This window comes from Carya illinoinensis, chromosome 1 (assembly GCF_018687715.1).
Source record: "Carya illinoinensis cultivar Pawnee chromosome 1, C.illinoinensisPawnee_v1, whole genome shotgun sequence".
In the NCBI taxonomy this organism is placed as follows: Eukaryota; Viridiplantae; Streptophyta; class Magnoliopsida; order Fagales; family Juglandaceae; genus Carya; species Carya illinoinensis.
In genome coordinates, this window is record NC_056752.1 from 316070 (window position 1) to 336498 (window position 20429).

Genomic DNA, 20429 nt, shown 5'->3' on the forward strand with positions numbered 1-20429 from the left:
CCCTCAACGGGCTAGGCAAAGTGTAGATATCAGATCCATAAGAGTTCAAACCCTCAGCCCCACACTTAGCTAGAAAATCAGAGAGCCAAGCCACTTAATATGGCCAATCATCTAGTACTGTATGGTACCAGATTATATAAAATATGAGTTTCAAGAAAAAGTATCCGATTCCGTTCACGTGCTGCACCCCGTCCAAGATAAGATATCACTCCATAAACTTGGTGCACTCGAGTGAGCCATTCCCTGCGGACCATAAAAAATGGCTGCCACCACCTCTGTAGCTCCATTACCCACCCCATTGCACATAAGTCATAAGACCAATAAAACTTTCTAAAACTTTTTCATGCATTCATATGATCAGTTCCATTTTCCTTATCGTTGAACGTATTCATAAGGTCACTTTTTTTTTTCTCCTTGGACGCGATTTGAGAGGGCGATAAGGCGAAAACAGAGAGGGCGATAACAGAGAGGCTCTAAAGGGCAATAAACCCATTTAGGGTTTGGGTTGAGGGGTGCGGCAGCTGCCGATGGCCATGATAGGTGGTCATACAGGAGCTTCTGGGAGTGGAGGAGGGACCTCTGAACCGCTTAGGGAGCTTACTGTTGCGACGAGCGGAGCTGGAGAGGATGGAGACAGAGCTGAGATGAGTCACGCAGGAGGTGGACGATCCTTTGCTCAGGCCCTCCAAAGACCAATTCTGACGGCAAAGTTCAGGATACCATTAAGGAAGCCAGAACTGATTTCTGGAGAGCTGGGTTTTGTTTTCTCGGAGGTGGAAATGTCAAGGGTTGCTGTAGAATTGAAATATGCTCTGGTCCTCAAATTTTTCTCTAAGAGACCTTCCATCAATGTGCTGAGACTGCAAATCATCAAATCTTGGGGTTTTTCTGAAGTGCCGATGATAAGGTTCATGGATGAACTCCACGTGCTTCTCTACCTAGCCAATGAAAAAGACTACCTTCATGCCTGGGCGAAGGAGGGAAGATATGTGGCGGGATGCTCCTTCAAGTTGTTCAACTGGACTGCAAATTTCAACGTGAAAAAGGAACCGTCCATAACTCCTCAATGGATCTATCTACCAGGTTTGCCTCTACATCTTTACAGAATGGATATTTTGCAGATTTTAGCTTCTCGTTTTGGTAGATTTTTAGGAATGAATAATGCGACCTTATATAGGACGAGGGCGACAGCGGCTAGAATGTGTGTTGAAGTAGATTTACTAGAAGAACTAATGGCTAAATTTCCGCTAGTAACAGGCAAAACGTAGAACTGGCAACGTGTAGTTTATGAGAAAAGAGGTTACTACTGTAAAAAGTATTTTAGACAGGGGCACACGGAAATGGTATGCAGAATAGGAGAGACAGTGAACAGAAGGAGTAGAAGGGAAGGAAAGAAAGTCTTGAAAAATGAGGGAGAGGAGAGAGTATGGAAGGAAGTGGGACAGAAACAAAAGAATTCTAACTTGGGGGAAGAAGAAAGTGTGGATCCTATGCCAGAAGAGAAACAAGACTCTCAACTAGGAGAGGAAAGAGGAAAACAAGCTTTTAATATTAGAATGGTAGTGGAAGATGGAGAGGAACAAGAGGCGGGAGTCTCGCAGGAAGTTGAAGAAGGGCCCGATAGTGGTGGAGTGCAGGCAACTATCAACTTCATAAGAATAGAGGAGGTGGTGGGAGAGGACAACTCTCTAGAAGAATACATGAAACTAGTTGAACAAGTGGAAGAAGGGGAAATGCGAAAGGTGGGGAGTAGCGCTATTCTAGACATGGAAACGATTGTCGTGGAGGATTTCGAAAACGATAAGGAAGAGGATGTTGTGATCTATAGGAATAGCTTTGCAATACCATCAGAAGAAGAAACGAAAATAGTAAGGGAAACACAAAAAGATTACTGATCAGATCCAGGGACAAGACCACAAAGTGAGCAAGGAGTACAAAATTCAAATGACACTTTGCTGAGGAAATCTAGAAGGGCCAAAGCCCAACCAAAAAAACCGAATTTATGATTGAGAAAATGTTAGTGTGGAACATTAGGGGGTTAGGCACATCGAGAAGAAGACTAAGGAGTTTGGTGAGGAAATATGAGGTGTCAGTTTTGGTTGTATCAGAACCTTTCCAGGAGGACTCAAAGCTACAAAAGTGGGCGGCAAGCCTACAGTTCTCCAATTATTGCTCTAACTTAAAAGAATGCGGAAAGATGTGGGTCATTTGGAAGGATGAAATAAACTTGGAATTTTTATAAATTAATAAGCAGTCGATGACGGCAATAGTTGTAGATCTGAGGGGGTAATTTACAGATTACTTTTGTATACGCAAAATGCTCCCAAGCTAAGCGTAGGGCTCTTTGGGACAATCTAAAAGCAATGTCGAACACCAGTGATGCCTGGGTGGTGTTGGGGGATTTTAACATAATTCGTTGCGACATGGAAAAAGTGGGGGGTAGACCTAGACCCTCATCAGCAATGGAAGAATTTAACGAGTGCATTAATAGTTGTGGTCTAATGGATCTACCATTAGTTGGGAAACAATTATCTTGGTGTAATGGGCAACAAGGATTAGCAAGAAGCTGGGCAAAGCTTGACAGGGTACTAATAAATACTTCCTTTGGGCACGAGCATGGGCAAGCCACGGCAAGACTTCTAAGTAGAAAAACCTCGGACCATTCTCCTATTTTTTTAAACGTTACAAAGGAAGAAGAAAGGTATGGACCAGCGCCATTCCGATTTCAGAATATGTGGACATCACATGACGGCTTCTTAGATATGGTACGGAATTCATGGAATGAGCCGATAAGGTGGGAGCCAGGTTTACTAAATCTGGCCGGGAAACTAAAAAGGCTTAAACAGAAAATGAGGCAGTGGAATAGAGAGATCTTTGGCCGAGTCAATGCAATAATCAAAGAACTAGAGGAGAGGGAAGAAATCTACGAGGAGGTCCTCCAGGAAAATTACTCAGAGGAAACTGAGCAAGAATTTATTATCACCAAGGCGGAATTGGAAATTTGGTATAAAAGATAGGACATGAGACTAGCCCAACAAGCAAAAAAAATCTGGTTAGAGAAGGGTGATAAGAACACTAAATTTTTTCATGCTACCTTGGCTCAACGTAGAAGGAATGCATGTATTAAAAGCATGAACTTACCAGACGGATCAGTCTTGGGATCGATGGAACTAGTACATAAGGGGGCAGTCAAGTATTTTGAGGAATTCCTTACGATAGAAGATGACGTCGAAATACCATGTTTGGAGGAACTGATCCAACCTGTTGTGTCAGAAAATATAGTACAAAGTCTGAGCATAGAATCAACAGAGAAGGAGATTTTTTAGGCTTTTGCGTCCATAAAGGCAGATAGCAGTCCAGGACCCGATGGTTTCGGATCCGCTTTCTACGTATCATGCTGGAGCATTATCAAGGAAGATGTAATGGTTGCTGTAAGAGAGTTTTATTCAGGTCAGACTCTCCCAAGATATTACTTCTCATCTTTTCTAGTTCTTATTCCGAAAATTAAAAATCCCCAAAGTTACGATAGCTTCCGTCCCATAAGCTTATGTAACGTGATTTATAAAGCTTTCTCTAAAATTTTAGTGGATAAACTATCCTTGATACTTAATGATGTTATTGCGCCGGAACAAGGGGCTTTTGTGAAAGGAAAAAATATCTTGAAAAATATCACTCTTACCCAGGAGATGGTAAAGCTGCTACACCGTAAGAATAGAGGAGGAAACATTTTGATGAAAATAAACATGAGCAAGGCGTATGATAGGGTAAACTGGAAATTTCTAGATCACATTCTTAGAGCTTTTGGCTTACCGGATTTCTTTTGTAGGCTGATAAAAAATTGCATAACATCGCCGTGGTTCTCTATCATGATGCACTACACTTATAAAGGGTTTTTCAAGGCAAAAAGGGGGCTACGACAAGGGGACCCTATTTCTCCTATTTTGTTTATCATCATGGAAGAGGTATTTTCAAGATTGCTCAAGAGGAAGACTTTGGAGAAAAGGATCTTAACTTTTTTTCAGCCTAGCGGAACCCCTCCTATTTCACACTTATTATTTGCTGATGACATAATGGTTTTTGCCAATGCTAATAAGGGATCCATACAATGCCTAATGGAGGTGATAAAGACTTATGAACTGTGGACTGGTCAGAAGGTTAATCTGGAAAAATCAGCAGTTTACTTCTCTAAGCAACTGAAAAGAAGAAGGAGGGGAGAGATCTTGATGAAAACTGGTGTTAAGGAGGGACATTGAGGGAGAGATCCAGTACTTGGGAGTCCCAATAGTGGAGGGTAAATTGAAGTCTAGAAACTTTGACGCGTTGATTTTGAATATTGAGAAGAAACTTTCAGGTTGGAAAAGCAGATTGCTATCACAAGGGGGAAGACTGATTCTAATGAGCCACGTACTATCTAGCATGCCTTTCTATTTGCTCTCAACAATACACATGCCAAAACTACTGATCCGAAAGGTATATAGTCTCTTTGCAAATTTTTTCTAGGGTGAACAAGGGGGTAAGAGTAAAAGAAAGTGGAGGTCGTGGAGGAAGCTTTGTGCCCCAGAGGATGAGGGTGGTATAGGTATGCGAGACGTTGCGGATGTGCAAAAATCCCTATTTATGAAATTTGGATGGAATATTCTAACCCAAAAATCTCTATGGGCAAATTTTTTCATAGCCAAATATTTGAAAAATGGACACATAGAAAGGAGACCTGAAAACAAGCTAGTGTCTAATTTCTGGAAAAAAGTTAAGGAAGGAATTAAAGAAATTCTGGCTAAATCAAGGTGGAAAGTATGGGAAGGAAACATCTCTCTTTGGTTTGATAATTTCCTACGAGGGGGTCCTATCTCGGAAATGGTATCACAAATAGAAGAGCCACAAACACAAGACTAAAAGATCTACTAGACAAAAACAGATGGGAAGATGAGAGAATACAAAGATTGATGGATAGATAGACAGCTAATGAAGTAATACAACTTGTTGGAAAATTAAAAGATGAAAAGGACATGCTAGTGTGGTTACCAGAGAAGAGTGGAACCTTTTCCACAAAATCAGCTTGGAATGAAGTGAGATTAAAGAGCCCGAAATTCGAATGGGCGAAATGGGTCTGGCATAAATTTCTCCCCAAAAAGATAGATATATGTGTGTAGAGGGCAGCTTTTAACTGTCTAAGTGTTGATGAACAAACACGCAATATTGGAATTCCTATTACGTCGGCATGCAACTACTGCAAAGAGAGGCAAAATGAAGACTTAGAACACCTGCTAGGCAAAGGGGAACTAGCAATAAGTATTTGGAAAAAGGCATCAACTAAGATGGGAGTCCCTTTCCAGACACAACAAAGCTGGAAAGAAAGAGTTCAGATCTAGTTTAACAGGGCCTCACGCAAAACTCAGCTTGGTTTCCTGCTGGGATTGACTCCATGTTTAATAATCTGGAAAATATGGAGCTGGCGCTGTGCAACAAGGATGGAGGGGATTTCTGAAAACACCATGGAGGTATGGGGAGCTATTAAATTCTGGATAGGATCCATAGTCAATAGAATCATTCAAGCCCAGAAATTAACCAACTGGGATGCTAAAGTGATCAGAAATATAGGAATTCAAACATTTGTAGTGAAAAAGAAACAGGTGAAGATTATCAAATGGAGGAGGCCGACTTCTGGTAGACTAAAGCTAAACGTGGATGGAAGCAGCCTTGGCAACCCAGGACTAGCTGGTGCGGGTGGTATTCTGAGGGATTATGGGGGAAAAATAGTTTATGGTTTCTCAAAACATTTTGGGAATACCTCAAGCGTGGAAGCTGAACTAAGGGGTTTACTAGAAGGGGTTAAACTATGTCAACATCTGCGACACATGGCTATAGACATTGAGTGTGACTATCTAGTACTCGTGAACTGGTTCCGGAAGCAAAAATGCACAGCTTGGTACCTTTGGGACTACTAGGAAGAATTGCAAGTTATTTTACAGCATTTTGACTTCACAATATCACACTACTACAGAGAAGGCAACCAAGTGGCAAATTCTTTGGCTAGAAGGGGTGCCTTGGGCGAGTCAGCTTTCTTCTCATAATGGAAGCAACTTCCAAGGATAATGAGAGGGCTGGCGAGACTTGACTCTATGGGGACTGCTTGCTTTAGATGCACATGATATTGTATATTCTGTATTAGCTTTTTGTAAAGTCTTTCTCTTGTGTAAAGGCTTCTTTTATGTAAAGGTTTTCCTCTGCTAAAAGTGAGGGTATATATATAGTTGTTGGAGGTTTTGTCCTCCTTTTAATAAAAAAAAAAAATAAGGTCACTCGGGGTGCTATGTTTGGGTTAATGGAAAATGAAAGAAGACAATGAAAGAAGACAATGAAAAGAATGAATAAATGGAATGCAAAATCAAGACAAGAACTCAAGGATGTAAATTGAGAAAGCCAAAACCTCCAAACTTATATTTCATTATCAATCTTCAAAATGAAGTCTTACATGGATTCAATACTCTTTATAAGCTTTAATAGGCTTATAAACTACTTCCAACGACTTGGCTAAATTGACGGCCCTGCGACTAATAAAAGGCCTGCCTTACTAACCAAGCCACACATGCCAACATATTCAAAACCATCAGACCCATTACATTGCTCACCCCTTTAAAGCACCTTGTCCACGAGTTGGCATGCAAGTTTCACCATGATGGCGTCAAAAAGGCCTTTCCTATCATCATCATGGTACTGCTTTAAGCGATCAACCGAAATGTAAAGAAGCAAACATAATTGAACACCACTGCAACAATCCATTTGGAAGAAGTCAAGTTTCACATAAACTAACCAATTTCCTTTTCTCTGCCGAAAGGCCGATGAATTAGAAATGCATGTCCTTCCCCCTTCAAGTAACCTTGTCCATAAGGTTGAATTGTGAAGCGAATCATAAGCATCCCTATATCCCAATTCCCACTAAATACCCAAATTCTAAAGTCGCGGCCTCAGTAATACAAACCCCAGCGCAGGCTAAAAAGCCTGATTGGCATAATTTCCAGCTTTCAAAATGAAGATCTGGAGTTCAAAATCTCCAAATGTATAAAAAATAAATAAAAAAACCCAGCACATCTGCTGCAATGAAAACAGACCAAATTGTCGTTGCCTCTTCTGCTGGACTATCCAAGGGGAGACCAAACTCCACAAAGGTCAAGCCCAAAATATTTATCATCTGTGGCAAAAACGGGGCCCATCACCGCACGGATCTATAGCTATGAAATCAATTCAATTGTCCATTGCAAATTTCGAAGCAGCCTCCTCTGCCAATGTCTTTGAAAGCATAGACCCAGCTTTGATATCTAACAAACAGCTTTGTTTAGGCCTATGGAGTTTGTATTTTTTTCAAACTAATATATATAATTTAAAAAGTTTATAAAAGACACATATAGTTATGGTCAAGTTTTAAAATTTTGTTCTCTCGATGGAAAATGAAGACGCGGCAGTTCACGTCCATGTTATGACTAATCAGAACACAATGTGCAGCATATTATGTACAGTAAGCATGAACATAATATCTTTTGTCTAAATTTTATAAGAAAATTTTATTTAATATTTTTTAATTTATTATTTATGTTGACGTGATGACTGTACATTTTTTTTTTTGTAACTTTTAACTATTAAAAGTACATAATATGCTACAAATTATCTTCTAATCGATCATAATATGGCAACAAGAGTCATGTTAATATTTTTTATTATTAATATGACATGAAACATGGAAGCGACTGAGTTCATCTGAATTGAGTTTAAAATTTAAACTTAGTCCAATACACAACTATCAAATCAATAAACATAACTCAATTCAAGAGTCAATACCTCTTTATATATTGAATCCACAACTATTTTCAACTCAATTAATTACACATAAGATTTACGATCTTTTTTAACTTTACATAAATATATCTAAATTTATCTTAACATCAAAATACATATAAATTTATTTTAAGTAAACCTCACAAAACTCAATTTATCATTTCAATTTATTACTATTTATATAGAATTTAATTCATATCAATTCAGCTTAACATTTAAATGCAACATAAAGCACCGATTTGAAACAACTATTTAATTTTTATTTTTTATTTTAAAAAAAAAAAAAAAAAACCTCTCGTAAATGCTAGTTCTAAATTTTTTAACCAAAAAAAACGTAACTAGTTTTCGAAAACTTTCAAGCTAAGGTAAGGAGCATGAGAATAATTTTCCCTTTCAAGGAGCTGTATACACTTGATTACACGCTTTTGTCAAAAAAAAGTTATTACGCTTTGGGCAAGAAACCTAGTATACTACGCAGTAGTACTGTACGCGTGGATAACACGCAAAGTGCGGCCCTGCCTGGGGAAGGGGGGCTCGTCTATAACTCTATATATATCCTGCCTACGTCTCTTACAATCTGTCTCACAATTAAAACCATATCTCTTTGTTCCGTTCACAAGCTCAGAAGGCTCTTCAATTTTCGCTTCCAAGAAAAAGACATTATAGCAGTGCCGAAAGAAAAAATATGTCGGGCGCTACTTGTATAGACATCATCCTGGCAATCCTCTTGCCTCCTCTCGGTGTCTTCCTCAGGTTTGGTTGCAAGGTGACGATCATGCTCTTCCTTTTAATTCTCTCCGCTGATATTGTGCGTCTTTATTAGATTACTATTTATATATATAGATGAATTTCTGATATGCTTTGATGGGGCCTGCCGGGGTGTTTCAGGTGGAGTTTTGGATCTGTTTGTTACTGACCATCCTCGGCTATATCCCTGGGATTATTTATGCTGTCTATGCCATCACCAAGTAGTAGTGAACTTTATTATTTTGTAAGCACCCAACATCTCTGATCTCCTCTCGCTTACGATTTTCTTTTGTGTTTTTTGTTGATTTAAGTACGATAGAGCAATGGTAAACTGGTTGGTGTTGTCAAAGCAGACATCAAGTTATATAACAGATTTATTACGTGCTGTAACTGTACAAGATTACACGTACAAGCCTTAATTGGTCTCTTATTGTTAAAAAATGCCACTACTTCTTTCTTTAAGAGTTTTGTTACATACAAAAACAGTTGTATACTAATTTGTGTATCAATATTGATTTATTCATATTTAAAATTTAAATTAATACTATTTTTAATAAAATTTACTTTTTAACCAATTATATCGTATTGATGTATAGATTAGTGTATAATTATATTTATAACTGTATTTTTCCTTTTCTAAATACTTGAACCTACAGTACGTGAGTGGTTCTCTCCCATACATGCGGTTTGTTTCGTGTTTACTAATTAGAGAGGTAACATGATTGATACGATGAAGAATACTTTGATGTATTTCTTTATCCTTCATCATACAACACATTACATATAATTTTTTGATTTTTTTTCTTATCAAATATGTAGTATAGGATGAGAAGAATAACTTAATTAATTTACGAATAATAGAACTAAAAATAAATATGGTATATTGTTTGTAGAGATATTAAGTATGAAAACTCTTTATTTAAAGATGAAACGTTAAAAATAACTGACTTATAATATAAGTCATCATGAAATGACTACTTACATCATAAGATTTTTACAAAGTAAAAGTGAAGTTTTTTGAATTTTTTTTCCAATTAAATTATGTCATATATATTAATAGCGCGAGTGAAAGATTTGGAAATAAAATTTTTAAATCCCAAATTTTACTCATGCTTACTGTAGTCTGTGACCTTTATCACAAGGGATCTTGGATGGACTGGACATACGTTACTTTACGCACCCCCGCTTAAGTACGACGTGACCTGCTCTAATTTATGATTTTCAACTATATAATTGTGGCTAAAGTAGGGGTAGCTGTTCTTAAATTATATGAAAAATAATACTGATGGTTTTTGGACAGGTGGAGGTCGAGTGAAACGCATCTATGTCTTTTGGTCCAGGCTATAGCTTTCGGGAGGAGGACAGAACACTTCTTTCGGTGTGTCGAAGTGTTCTGTTTTTTTTTTTCTTTTTGGTTTTCCTTTTCACCGTTTGTGGTCTCTGGTTTTCTTTTTTGAATAATCCATAGTTATCTGTATTTCATTTATTTATACTCGATCGTTACAAATCTTACGTGTATAAGAAACTACAAAAGACCCTCCGGGCCATCTTCTATCCATACTTTTTTGTCATTTATAGTGTAAGCATAATTTGCTAAAAGATCAGCTACCTATGTCGGTTGTCATGTTAGTGAATCCCAATAAAATATTCTTAGTTTAATGTGAATTGTCTTATTTCAACCAAATCAAATTATCGTTAATAGAGGCATAATTTCTAACTGATCCCTGTAATTATAATATTGCGTTCTTGTGGAGCAAAACTTTTCATCCCATGCTGACAACATGTAGTCTTAGCATTAAGATGCCTATGCCGACACGACGGCGCAGAAGAGGATAATGCCTATGCCGACACTACAGTGCTAAAGAGCAAACAAGAAAGGGAGGATATGCCATAGATATTTATTTACCTGAAGCACTTTATTCATGCTTTTGTGTCTCTCTCTCTCTAAATCTAAAAAAGCATTTACAATCCGTCCATGTCTGATCTAAAATATTAAAGCGAAAGGGGATTAGATCTAGCTAGAAGGAGACACGTAGAAGCATATATAATCTCCCTAAATTTGGCATGCGGTTGTCAAGCGGAGAAAAAAAAGAGCATGGACAGCACAAACGATACGAAACAACAGCTCGAGGAAGCCGCCGCCCACCTGGCACACGCTGTGTAAGGACAGGTAGATTATAGGAAGATACTATAACTAGAAGGACCTCATCACTCCAAAACCTCTGAGTCATACCATCTTTTACTGCAGCGTGTCGGTTGTCAAGATTGTGCCCCAGCATATATAATCTCCCTAAATTCGGCATAGTGGCATGCCCATATTCTAGAATATGAAAATGGATCTATGCATTATGTGAATGAAAAAATAACTTGGCAAAGCTACAAAAGGTAACATATAGAAGCACAATCTTCCTAGCTTGGACAGTAAGATATCGACACCATCAACAATAATTAAAACGCTAAGAGCATTCTCATTGATTTTAGTCAAATTTATCTTTAAATTTGGTTAATGAACACTTTTTTACATTTATCTATTCTAATTAAATTCAAACTTCACGTTGAATTAGCTATTCATTTTCTATATAATAATAAAATATTATTAAATTAATAATTTTTTTAATTAATTTATTTTATCACATTTTATAATTCTACCAATTAAATGTTACTAGTAATTATATTCTAATTAAATTAATATTAAAGAAATTATTATTAAATGTTAATAATAATAATGATATTATATTAAATTAATATTACAAAAAAGTATTATTAAAAGTTAATAGTAATTATATTCTAATTAAATTATTATTAAAAAAAATATTGTTAAATGTTAATAATACTTATATTATATTCAATTACTATTAAAAAATATTATTAAATGTTAATAATAATCATATTCTAAATGTTAATTATATTCTAATTAATTTAATTTATTTGTTTAGAATGAGAAATTAATATTTTAATATTTAATTAATGTATAGTAATCTTCTATCTTTAACCAATTACTGTAGTAAAAATTTAAATTATTTTAAATTTGTCCAATACGTTTTTGAGCTAAATTATGTAAAATTTAGCGAGCATAGATGCAGCCAAAACAGTAGTTTTCAACTATTAGAGAAATGACAAAACTCACCGCCAACGCCCTGAACTTTTGAAGATACCAATATTGTATTCCAATTCTACTTTTCAGATTATCAAACATATCATTACTTGGCATATTTTAACGGTTTCCAATTGTTGACCAAATAGTATAGAAGCATATATAATTTCTCATTTCTCATCATGGATAAACTACAAAACGTTATGATAAAGTGTTTCCTCACCTTCCACCACCCAATATGTCGGCATTGATGCATTTGTGCCTAGCCCGCCCATACTCGCATAAACACAAGGTCGCAACAAGAACGCATTTATTACACTAACATGCACAGCCGGTATTCATTCAACAATTCATAAATGGAACTCAATTCACTTTTTTTCTCATTCTTTGAATCGCCATTCTCTACGGCACATGGGGCAATGTGCTTGAGATGTCTGTGAATTCACCCATTTTAAGATGCAGTGAAGATGGAATGCATGGTTGCATGCGCCCCAAACTGCAAGATCAAGGATCGAAAACAAAAATCATTTTCTGTCAGAAAAAATTACCAACTATTACAACAAAAACTGAACCGTCTTTTTCCCCCTAAATCTATTCCCGTTACATCTGTTCTTTCAGCCATTTAAGGGTACAAACAAGAAGGCCAAGAGAAATGGAAAATCTTGCAATCCTTTCCCAAATATCAGACATTTAACTTCACAAGAAGCACAATATCAAAGGGAAAAAAAATTAAGAACAATGCAATTACATGCTTTTGTGAGTAATAAAATATTTTAATTTTACATATAACATGAAGAGTGGGATTTTCTCTTTTTTTTCTTCTCAATAAGTAACAGTAGAGACGCTACCAGCCCCCTACCGTCAGGTTATGGGGTGACACGACCCCAACTCTGCTGGGGGTGTTCCCCACTATGGGGAGGATTTCTCTTGCACTCATCCTAGGGCACGGTGGGGTGAAGTAACCATCCACCCGAGCCTCAACCAATTGAAAATTTGCCAAAAAAATAAACAGCAAACACCAAGCCAAGCTGAAAAATTTCAACCCTAATTCCTTCAACACAAATCAAGGATTCATGAACAAACCAAAATTGAAAACAAAAGCAATATCCAGAACTCGATCCATTTTCGAAATTCAAGAAAAACAGTAGAAGAATCAGTAATGTTTATGGTGAAAATGGCTTTGCGAACCCAAACAGAGTTCCGGCCTTAGTTGATAGGTGGTGGACTAGTGTACCCTGATTCACCACCTATCAATGCAGATTCGCTTGGCCTATACCTTTTGTACTGGTATGACTCTGCCATAGAAGAAGAGATGGAAAGTGGGAGGTGAGGGAGAGAAAGATGGTGAAAAGTACCAAATTAAAGGGACTAATAAATACAAAATTCACTGCAATAGCCACTTTGAAGGCAGCATAAACCTCCTTAAAATACTGTCCTTATATACAATCTGCTTTGCCCATAATTATAACTAATCCACTTCTAAGCATAATAATTGATCCACTATCAATCATAATAATGGACATGCACATTGGACCCTTATTTGGGTGGCCTATAACCACCTATCATGAGCCCATCATCATTACACAGTGACGGGAAGTGGCAGAAAAAAAGAGCATGGGCAGCACAAACAACATGAAACAACAGCTGGAGGAAGGCGGTGCCCACCTAGCACACGCTGTGTAAGGACAGGTAGATTAGAGGAAGGTACTATAACTAGGAGGACCTGATCACTCCAAAACTTCTGAGTCATACCATCTTTACTTCTACTTAAACAGCCCCTAAATGGCCTCGCTAACTTGAGTGTCAGAGCTTCCTCCGACCAACAGTTGTAAGCAAGCCACTTTTTTTTTGGCAAATCTGGTGTCAATTTGGCCATCACCAGCATGAAGTCCACTGTTCTAACACAGACCAAGTCTTGGAGTTGTGCACTACTTACAACATACAACATGACATTATAGAGTCATCCTGAAACTCCTATGCGGGAAGTTCATATAGAAAAAGTAGAGAACGTCAATGTGCAAGCATTTGCATGACCTATGTACGGTGTACCATACATTGCATTTCTTGACTAGTAGCTATCATATATTGTATATGAAATTGTTCCATAAAGTATTCCTTCTTATACATTTGAAATGATCAAGAGCATTAAAATTGTTTCTTGCAATGGTCAAACAAACAAACAAATGGCATGGTTGAAGCTTGCTTTAAGAAACTTTTGATAAAAAATTTTAACAGCTACAAATTACAGGTCCAACACCTAGAAACTCATTTAAGGAGCTACTTAAACTTTTTGAATTCAACAGTAAAAGAAATAGTAGCTACATGGAAAGTTATCAAATAAATAGAATTACTGACTTAGTGGGCAATCATCCCCAGGGAGCTTGCAATCTGGACAGCAACCATCAAAGGCCATCCTGCAGATCCCACAAGTTTCATCCTGGGCATCCCACGTCCAAGAAGCAACAGCATGCCATCTATCATTAACACAGAGGATAACAATTATGGCTCTGCAGGAAGACATCTTAAATGCAGACTTGTTGAAGTAGTTCAACACATTGTTATACATACGTATTATAAAATAATCTTAATAAGTTACAGAGACATGGTCCAAAACACATTAGTGTTGATAGTCTTTTAAAACATTGAAATTTTTATCCCCTTGAAAACTTGAAGGTATAGTTTTCCTTTTTTTATGAGGGGGAACCACCACCGCAGAGCCCTTAGGGCCCATGGAACCTAAACCCCAAGGAAGACAAGCACAACCCAGCGTCATGGCCTCCCACTTAAATCACAGTTTGAACCCAGGGAGAATCGAACCTGTGACATGGGTCTCATGCACACAAGTTCGCCCTTACCACTTGAGCTACCCACAAGTCGGTTTGAAGGTATAGTTGTTTAAATTTACATGTAAACACCTATGTCACATGATTAAAAACAACTTCTTCACCAAAAGTAATGAACATACGAGATGTAAAGGGAACGTACTCTGTTTGGGAGCGCAGCAAATGTTCACAAGGATAATTGAATCAAGGGAAAACCATTTCCACAAAGAAGCTAAGATAATTAACATCGAAGTGAAGTTTATATCAACAAAGTAATACCAATATGGTTGGCTTCTAGCTTCCCCCCACCTTGAGCCATTGAAACAAAAAGGAAAAATGGGTATTTTGAGCTTCAGTGAAAACAGGTGGTATCTTTCCAATTCAACAGCCAAAAGAAAAAGGGAAAATACAAAGTTTTTTCCAAAAGAATTAACAATGTGGTGAAGTTTTTATCAATAAAGTTCTACCAATATAGTTGACTTCTAGCTTCCCACCTTGAGCCATTGAAACAAAAAGGGAAAATGGGTATTCTGAGCTACAGTGAAAATGGGTGTTATCTTTCCCATTCAACAGCCAAAAGAAAAAAGAAAAATACTAGGTTTTTCCAAAATCTGAACTTGGATTAGAGGATCAATGGGAATTTGTAATATGATCATAACTCAAACAGAATGAATTTGAACTTCCTAGGCATAAATGAAGCATAATCCAGTAAATCCAATAATCATCGAAGCCCATAAATTACCAACCATAAACCATGCAGGGAATTCATCAAGTCCAATAGACATTCAATGAAAATGCAAATAAAACAAAACAACAGAATACAATATCATGGGAAAGATACGTAAGAGCTTGACTTTCATCCTCTTCTCCTGCAAAACCAAAACCACTTTTAGAGCAAATAGTTTTGAGGATATAATCATACACTGAAACAATTAAAGTATAAGCAAACAAGATCTGAACCATTTCTGAGTCAAAAATATTGCAATTGAAATTAACAGCGGGTCTAGTTCCCACATTTTCAATATCTTATGGAATTTCAATCAATAGATTAAAAAGGGGATAGTATGGTTTTGGGAAAAATTACAAAGAAAACACCGTCTGGTTTACGAGAAAATGTAGGAAAGAGAGAAAAATAGAAACTTTCATTTCTTTTTGTTAGGAAGGAAAAACCAACACATATCATAAACATTAAAGCTTTTAGATTTGTTTCATTTCCCTAATTTTCTCAGGAAACAAACAGAGGGAAAAGGCATATCACAATTGCTAAACAGATATATATAAAAATATAAACTACCTTCTGCCCTTGACCCAGAAAACCGTATTATTACCCGTGGCAGGGCCTATAACCAAAGCAGACAAAATCCTATGCCTCAGGGTTTTCATTTGCAATATCATATCATAACATTGTGCTGAGCTGATAAATATCATATAATTGGATCAAATATTTCAGACTTCATATTCACATTTTATGCAGTAGAGAAACAAAGTACAAAAAAGTGCTCATGTCTACACCAATCATGATAAAATATCACATTTCAATGTTCAAATACAGATACTAGTGCAGAAAAATAATCAAGGTTGATTTCACAATAAATTATGCAAGTTTTCAGTAAATCAACATTAGTCAGTTTTAGGCAAAGTCTAGCATAGGAGCACCAATTATTTTCACAACCTAATTCAGAAAGATATCGCTAACATATTAATAACTTCTACAAATACAAAACCAACAAACTAATAAAACTCTATAGCCCAAAACTATAGCTCAAAGTGAGCCCATAAACAAAATAGTCCATTCTGGTGCCTTGGGTTTATAATGGCCAAGTACAACATCCATGCACTACTCCACCAATAGGCTAACCCAATCTTCTTGGATTTGCTTAAATCTCACCCCAACACACGTCTCAATTTACAACCATACTCCCGACACATCAGAACACCAACTCACATTTTCACATTCATTCCCTCCTATGACCATGACATTATAAACACGAGACCCTCCATACGTCAACCAAACATGAAATCACTCAACTACAAATCTCAACATACAACATATAAAACAGGGACAGCCCAAACTTCCAGTAGGCAAAAATACAAAAGCCATGAGTTTAACTATGGTTAAGAGGCTAAATGTAATGCCCCATACCCGGAGCATTAGGGAGTCACTTCCTGTCACCTAGAAAATTGTCTCCCACAATACATATAGATTCCAAAAGACTCCATAAACATAAATTCATCTATTTAATCCAATTATATATATTCCTCTACAAGGTCATCAATGCAATAATCAAATAAAATAAATTAACAGCTCCACAAACTGTCAATAACAATGTCAATCTCTCAAAATACCCAATTAACATAACATGACAAATCTACTGGTAAAGCCCAACAATCATAGTACCCTTTGGTACTCAATCCTCTAAACTAAATTTTGCACACGCTTCCTATCCTTGATTCCCAGCTGAACCATCAAAATCATCTGAAAATATTTTTTTTTTATTGGCACCGGGTGTATGGGGACAGCATCCCGAAAATCATCTAAAAATATAGTGGAGAAAATGGGTGAGTTATCAACAACTCAATAAGCAGTGAGCCTATAATAGTGTGTAAACATGTGCCAGTTACAGAATGCAAAAACAGATATTTCTCAAAATATGGTAGTGGTATTTTCAAAAACTTTCCATTACAATAATAATAATATATAAAAGACCATAGGCACAAGCATAACTAAAACATCAGAAGAAACAAAAGAAGAGGGCATATTTACCCTTGTGGTAGGGTTGTGCATGTCTGCATTTAACCAAGCATAACACATCAATGTTTTGTCACCAAGGTGATGCACTCAAAATAGAGACTACTATTATATCTCATGGCGGGGCCAGAGGCCACTATTGTATCCCATGGCAAGGCCGGAGGCCACTATTGTATCCCATGATGGGGGCCAGAGACCACTATTATGTCACGTGGCAGGGCCATACATCAGAGCATAACAAAATATTTTGCCTTAAAGAGTTTTCATATGCAATATCATTTCATAATAGAGCACAAAATAAATACAAATCATATTCGTATCATCATGTCTAAAACTTTCATATTCGTTTTTTTATATATATTTTTTTCTTTTGACAAATCCTTCTTTTTATACAATTAAGAAATAGAGTGCTAAAAATGCTCATGTATGACTCTACACCAGTCATGACAAAATATCTTTCTTCTTATTCAGATACAATTGAGTTATGCATACCAAGGTTTTTTTCAAGTTTTACATAGCAAAATATGCACGTTTTTCATAAAATTAACCTCGGTCCATTTAGGCAAAGTCTAGCATAGGAGCACCGCTTACTTGACTCTTGCCGTGTATTATTTAAGCCTTGAGTCCGACCTCTAACGGTATCACAACCTATAACCATAACACATTCACTAAAAAAATTAATAACCTAAACAAGCATGCCACTAACTTTACCAACAAACCCCAAACCAACACAAAAGCCAACTTCATTAACAAAAATCCACAACCCGTGCTACATATTCAGCGTGCACAAATTACTCACCACCTCCAACGAAATTCACTGGCTCAAAAAAATTATCCCATCCTCATATTTGCTTAACCATTTACCACAAACTTGTTATCATTCATAAACTCATTCTCGACATGTTATACAAAAGCTCAAAATTTCAAACACAACTTAACTCAACTTGTCAAACACATTTTTTTTATAACTCAACTTGTCAAACACATAAACAGCACATTTACTCTCAACATGTTGAACCGACATATACAATAACATTACAGCCACTATTAAGTCTCCTCCACCCACAATATTACAAACCCGAGCCTCCCTACATATCAAACAAACACCCAAACAGCAACCCAACAGCCACAATTTCCACATGTCCAACACAAACGGGCTACAATCACAAGTCCAACACGAACACCAACAGAAATACTACGAACCAACACCATAACTTCACATAGATCACAGATTTATCATATGAAAACAGAAGCATAAATCTCCAGTAACACCAATCGTCCATGTCACAACAGTACAGTGCAAAAAGCAAGACGAATTACTCGAAATTACTATATTTCGTGCGATGGACCGTCAAAATTTAGAGAGCGAGACGCCGCTGTCTAGGGCTGATTCCAATGTCCTGTGACAAGGCGGTGATGTTAAAAAGAATTTTTAAAACAGTGATTAACACGTGACGGCAGGGACAATTTTTCGAGCGGGGCAAATCAACTGGGGCATACCTTGGCGGTGAGAGGCTGTCTACGGTGGCCTTTGGTCCGTCGCGGTTTCAAACAGAAAGGGCGTGAGGTTGCTGGCGTCGTTCAAACAGATCTAGTGGTGCACGGCGGGATGGAGGCGTAAGGGCCTGCCGGCGGTGGCCACTGCGAGGCGGTAATGCAAGGAGCGAGAATGAGAGCAGGAGAGAGAGAGAGAGAGAGAGAGAGAGAGATATTAACGGAGAGTTAGAGAGAGAACGCGAGAGAGAGAGAGAGAGAGAGGAGAGACATACGGAACTTACCGGTGTGACGTAGGCGCGGCACGGCACGGCACGAACCTGGACGGACGGCGAGGGGCTGGCGCGGTGGCAAGTGGCGGTCACAGAGGAGTCGTGCAGAGAGAGTGGCGTTGTGGGGGAGGAGGGCTGTGCGTCCGGGAAGAGTGGGGGGAGGGGGGAACAAAAGGAGGGAAAAATTTTAGGTTCCGAGCTTTACCATCTGGTTCCCTCTAACCTTCTTTAAAATTTAACTAAAAATCAATTTTCTTATCAATTTCTCTTAAATTTTACACATTTTTAAAAAAAATATAAATATATATACATATATATATATATATATATATCATTTTTTTTCATTTCTCTATTCTATTAAAATAATTTTTTTATTAATTATTTCTTATTTTTTTCTCTTATTACCCTTTATATTCTTTTTAATTCTCTCTATTCTATTTTTTTTTTTTTTGATAGAAATTCTCTCTATTCTATTGAAATATAAGTTTACAATAAAGAAATCAAAAGAATGATTTAGAATATGTATACCTTAAAATCAAAAGTTATTATGGGGAAGCGGATGTAGGTCTCTTTTCTTCTATTTTTAAATTTTATCTTTATAATTTAGATAAGAATTAAGATATGAGCAACCGGATGGAAACGCTCTAAGAGCTTGGACTTGGGTTTCGGTGGGGCTGGCTGTTATACTAAAGTTTGAGAGTACTCGCCAAATCTCGGAGTGATCGGTTAGATTCGAAAGTGTTGTAGTCTTATATAGAGGGATACTACTTATCAGCTCACATCATATATTTTACATATTTTAATATTATTTTTATTTACTTTATTTTTGTTAAACTAATTGAGTTGTTTTTTTATAAGTAAAAATATTCTATATATATATATCAATAGGAGTAACCAAGTATATTGGACATATACAAGAAAATACCTAACTCATACTAGAAAGCCCGTGAAACACTACCCAAAAACTTCAAGTCTGAATTAGAAAGGAGCACAACTCCCCAACCCTAGCTCCTTGTTCCCCATAGAACTAATCCTCTACCCGAAAAATCCACTACAAGAACGTCTTCACAATGCTCTTCATCTAGTCTTCTCTTGACTTAAGCTACCTCCCTTAGCATCATAGTTGATTGTCCATAAAAGATGCTTTAATTCCCTACTTTTCTTAAAATGTGATTTGGTTTCATGCGCGTGGCTTGCCTCAATCGTAGTGAGTAGTACTTTAATTTTGTCTTCATATCTTCCATGTGTAAGCCTTAGGATTTGCTGAACCCGTTAACTTTGTTTATAACTCAATTCGATGGTAACCCTGCTATATCGTTTAAAGGAGGAAAAGAAACCAGGGGAACAATATTATCTCCAGACACAGTATCCAAATGCACTTCCAACTCTAAACCTTCCTTCATACAAGGCACCAACGACAA

The 20429-nt window shown here is 37.0% G+C and overlaps 2 protein-coding genes across 16 annotated transcripts; one reads left to right on the forward strand and one right to left on the reverse strand.

The window, feature by feature from the left end:
* Positions 1-8402: 8402 nt before the first annotated feature.
* Positions 8403-10242, forward strand: LOC122304090 (hydrophobic protein RCI2A). The gene is made up of 3 exons (XM_043116136.1): positions 8403-8596; positions 8719-8821; positions 9878-10242. The coding sequence occupies exons 1-2, from the start codon at positions 8516-8518 to the stop codon at positions 8800-8802; spliced, it is 165 nt and encodes a 54-aa protein (XP_042972070.1). The 5' UTR covers positions 8403-8515; the 3' UTR covers positions 8803-8821; positions 9878-10242.
* A 1575-nt stretch (positions 10243-11817) lies between these two features.
* Positions 11818-19234, reverse strand: LOC122304100 (anaphase-promoting complex subunit 11). Of its 15 annotated transcripts, XM_043116174.1 has the most exons (7): positions 19021-19224; positions 18743-18883; positions 18563-18642; positions 15788-15907; positions 15316-15362; positions 14027-14145; positions 11818-12167 (listed from the first exon to the last, which is right to left on the reverse strand). In XM_043116174.1, the coding sequence occupies exons 5-7, from the start codon at positions 15351-15353 to the stop codon at positions 12052-12054; spliced, it is 273 nt and encodes a 90-aa protein (XP_042972108.1). In that variant the 5' UTR covers positions 15354-15362; positions 15788-15907; positions 18563-18642; positions 18743-18883; positions 19021-19224; the 3' UTR covers positions 11818-12051. The 15 variants fall into 15 exon arrangements, 6 of the variants coding, with proteins under 6 accessions (XP_042972108.1, XP_042972117.1, XP_042972098.1 ...); XM_043116183.1 differs by lacking the exon at positions 15788-15907 and having other exon boundaries at positions 18573-18642; positions 19021-19223; XM_043116164.1 differs by lacking the exon at positions 15788-15907 and having other exon boundaries at positions 19021-19223.
* Positions 19235-20429: the final 1195 nt, after the last annotated feature.

What these genes read in the sequence shown, in the direction of transcription:
- LOC122304090 (XM_043116136.1), top strand. Translation starts at nt 8,516, where the DNA reads ATGTCGGGCGCTACTTGTATAGACATCATCCTGGCAATCCTCTTGCCT. An exon ending in TCCTCAGGTTTGGTTGCAAG is followed by an intron (nt 8,597 to 8,718) that starts GTGACGATCATG and finishes GGGGTGTTTCAG; the next exon opens with GTGGAGTTTTGGATCTGTTT.
- LOC122304100 (XM_043116147.1), bottom strand. Translation starts at nt 17,900, where the DNA reads ATGGTTATAGGTTGTGATACCGTTAGAGGTCGGACTCAAGGCTTAAAT. An exon ending in GATGAAAGTCAAGCTCTTAC is followed by an intron (nt 14,684 to 15,334) that starts GTATCTTTCCCA and finishes CAATTATCCTTG; the next exon opens with TGAACATTTGCTGCGCTCCC. An exon ending in TGGGGATGATTGCCCACTAA is followed by an intron (nt 12,168 to 14,026) that starts GTCAGTAATTCT and finishes TTGATCTTGCAG; the next exon opens with TTTGGGGCGCATGCAACCAT.